Source organism: Rutidosis leptorrhynchoides, chromosome 1 (genome assembly GCF_046630445.1).
Source record: "Rutidosis leptorrhynchoides isolate AG116_Rl617_1_P2 chromosome 1, CSIRO_AGI_Rlap_v1, whole genome shotgun sequence".
NCBI classification, from domain to species: domain Eukaryota; kingdom Viridiplantae; phylum Streptophyta; class Magnoliopsida; order Asterales; family Asteraceae; genus Rutidosis; species Rutidosis leptorrhynchoides.
Genome location: NC_092333.1, coordinates 668,206,349 through 668,210,000, shown reverse-complemented (window position 1 = coordinate 668,210,000; position 3,652 = coordinate 668,206,349). Strand labels below are relative to the sequence as shown.

The 3,652-nt window shown below is 34.1% G+C and overlaps 1 protein-coding gene across 1 annotated transcript; it reads right to left on the bottom strand.

Annotated features, from left to right (window-relative positions):
• Positions 1 to 1,353: 1,353 nt before the first annotated feature.
• LOC139885908 (auxin-responsive protein SAUR71-like) lies at positions 1,354 to 2,005 on the bottom strand. The gene has a single exon (XM_071869664.1). The coding sequence runs from the start codon at positions 1,959 to 1,961 to the stop codon at positions 1,605 to 1,607; it is 357 nt and encodes a 118-aa protein (XP_071725765.1). The 5' UTR covers positions 1,962 to 2,005; the 3' UTR covers positions 1,354 to 1,604.
• Positions 2,006 to 3,652: the final 1,647 nt, after the last annotated feature.

Sequence of the window (3,652 nt, the reverse complement as noted above, 5' to 3'; positions counted from 1 at the left end):
GCATCTTTTTAGATGCTACAACTATTAGTATATGGTTATTTGAAAATGGGGTTTCTAAAGTCAAAATTGTTGGTGGCCAATTTTGACTGTTAGTGTTATCTTTTTCTAATTGAATATTTTGATAATTATATTATAGAGTAATTTAGTAAACAACTATTATGTTATGTCATGTATTTATACATTATACAAAAGACATAATTATGCGGATAATTCCTATGATTTGCTCAAATTACATGTTCAAACCATAAAGTTTTCTTCTTAGTATCGTGGTTTGTTAATCTTGCGAGAACCGTGAACTTTCCCTGAAATTGACAAGCGTTATAAAGTTTGTTAACTTGCATCATGATGAGCAATTTAACGAAGTTTTTTTCAACTCCCGTTACGGGGACTGTTTATCCGCATAATCATGTTTACATAGAAAAAAAAAAAGTTTGTAATATCTTCTTTGGAGTAAAGTGAGCTAACTGATAAAATAATAACCTCAAGATATTCACGAGATTGATTTCCACATTTCTACAGAGCCTTCCAGCTCTACCATTTACATCATGATTCCTTCCGTACTCCCACATTATTATTAGTACTACTCCATATTAAATATTAATTAAAATCTTAATAACTACTGTGTAATATTATTATTATAAATATAAATATAAATATAAATATTATTATAAAAAAATAGTTTAATAAATTACTGTTAGTAATATTAATAATAAATAACATCAACAAATATCATATTATTATTAACAAACAATATATTATAGATCTTTTATATTTTGAGTTTATAGCAAACAAATACACTATTTACTAGTGACGTTTGCTATTCTCAAGAGTCAATTACCCTTAAGTCGATTCAACACTTTATGTCTCCATTCTCTTAAAAATTGAAGACAAGCATATTTTCTTTTTATTCTTTTGTTTTCCATATAATCAGATTATTAGTGGCCCTTAAAATATGCAACATCATCATCATCATCATCATCATCATCATAAATACAAAAAGTAAACAAAAGCATTGTTATGATCGCCAGAATATTTCACTTATCAATGACTCACGCAAAGCAAAAATCTAATCGTAAATACCGATTTGACTGTTGTAGTTTACTCAACAACACAGAAATATCGAGTCGTGTAAATGGAAGCTAAAAACAAACAAACAAAAGGTGAATTACCGAAAAATTAAAGATCTGAAGTAATTTTTTCATAAACAATCACACATACACACATATCGACATACGATCCGTACAACTAATTTGAATTGCTGAAAAGCTATACATCTAATCAGATGTATAAACAATTAGATTCTAACCGTTTTTTTGTAATGATCGATTGATATGTATAGATAGATACGAACTAAAACCGATAATATTCGTAGTATGTGTAATAATCGGATAAAAATACAACAGTAATTTCTTCCACACAAAAAAAAACAACATACAGTAACTGAAGTTGTAAAAAGTGTATATACATACAGGCGGAAAAAAACTAACAACCGATTCGATTTGATTCGATAACTTTTTTGAATCGTAATCAAACGATCTGACCTAATTGAATCTGACAACCTGATTAACAACTCATTAAACAAAAACGTAACAAATCCTTCGCTATTATCGCATCAAATCGGCTGACAATAGGTAATCTCTACCTGCTCGTACAGCTTCTAGAAAACGTTCAAATGCGTACACGTGGCACGGAATACGAAGAACGCCTTGTTGTTCGTAACCGTACTCTTGAGCAGATTCATTAAGTAAATTGAGAAAGATCGGATGTTTTAATAAGTCTGCACTTACCACAAATCGTTGCATCTCATCTCCGACGTACACAGGTAAGTGTCCGACGGGTACGGTGCCGGAACGGCGAGGCTCTGTGGTACGGAAGGATTGCGATTGGCGAGATTCTGATCGGAGTAGAGAGTATGGAGATGAGTCGGCGACACGAGAAAAACGGCGAATTAACTTCTTCATTTTAGTTTATTGTGTAAAAATTGTGTTGATAAATGATAATGAGAAATTTAGGGGATGAGGAATGTGCGTATTTATATAGGGGGTAAGTGAGGGGATGAGAAAAATTCGGGTACAGTTAGAGGTACCTGCCAGGTACAATTGTCACTTTTTTTTTTTTTCTAGAATAATTTATTTTAATTAGTACCTGCCAGGTACAATTGTCACTTTTTTTTTTCTAGAATAATTTATTTTAATTATTATTTAATTTGTTAAGGACCCTTAAGTTACGGCTTACTTTTCTATCTTTAGAGACATGATGGATCTTTTTTATTTTCCTTTGTATAATTTTTCCTCGAAAAAACAGTAATATAAATAATGGATGAAAAGATTAACAATGTCCAAAATTGAATTATTAAAAATCAGAAATCTAGCTTCACAACAAATCACATACAAAAACAAATCAGTTATGTTAAATAAATAAACATCCACCAACCAATATGATAAGTAAACATTTTTTTTTTGAAAGGCAAGTAATTTTTATTAAAAAAAGAAGTACGCGAAACAAACTAGCAAGACGCTAGATAGCACACAAGAGCATACGCAGCCGCACAATTATACGCGCGAACAAACTAGAGACTCGAAATAACGGAACCACACTAACACAACGACACTAAAAGCAAACATCACGACTATCTAAATAGAACTAAGTTTCCGAATTCGATGACGCGCAGGAGGAGCAACATGAGCAAACATCATCCTCATCCGAGTCTTTCATCACATTCTCGATAAAAAATCTTTCATGCCATCGAAAGTTATCCCGACGTCGGTTACGTTTCATATTTTTCCGACCCCAAACATGCTTAATGAAATGACTTTTTATTAGAGGAAGGACTATTTTTTCTTTTAGACGAAAACGAGCAACCGCACTATGAGTTAACATAGGGCCCACATCGCAATATTTTTCGTGTGGGCTAGGATCACACTCGCCATTATCACCCAAGCCCGGCTCAATTGAAGGAGACTTGGCCATTTCATAAACAAATGAGCAATTTGGCCCAAATGCTTGATCTGGCCCAACCTGATTTTGAATTTGTATAGGGACTTGCAAGGAAAAAGGAACACGCGTGCAGTTATTATCCTCGGAACAAACATTCAAAGGATCCCTCGAAGATACAAAACCTTTTTCACGCGAGTCTTCTTTAGCATTGGGAATACAGTTACCGTCTTTGGGATTCTCAATATTGAAACATGCATCAGTTTCACTCGAACTTTGGGTACTCTCCGTATTCAGGCCATCGTCGGAGACCACAGCCGTCGAGGGAGCTATTTCCGGAGAACCACCTAACGAAACAGAGGATTGATCCTTTTGCATACAATCAAAAGGTATTCCAATCTTTGAATCACACTCTAAGGCTTCCTGATTCTCTTCCAACTCGGAACTTTTGATAATTGGATCAAAAGGTATTTCAATCTTTGTATCAGCAACCTCATCTTTATTAACCTCTTCCACAATCTCAGAATCTTTCTTATCATCTTCATGATGCTCACTCAAATTAGCCGAAGCATTACACACACCCGAAGAGTCTGGGTCCATAGGAGACGGTTCATTATCACCCACAATCGACTCCTTGACCGGCTCAGAATTGTTCACATCGTTACCATCATCGATACGGGATTTATTGATTTCGACCAAAGACCACGAAATCCGATCC

Excerpts from the sequence above, each read along its gene's own strand:
- LOC139885908 (XM_071869664.1), bottom strand. The coding sequence starts at position 1,961 with ATGAAGAAGTTAATTCGCCGTTTTTCTCGTGTCGCCGACTCATCTCCA.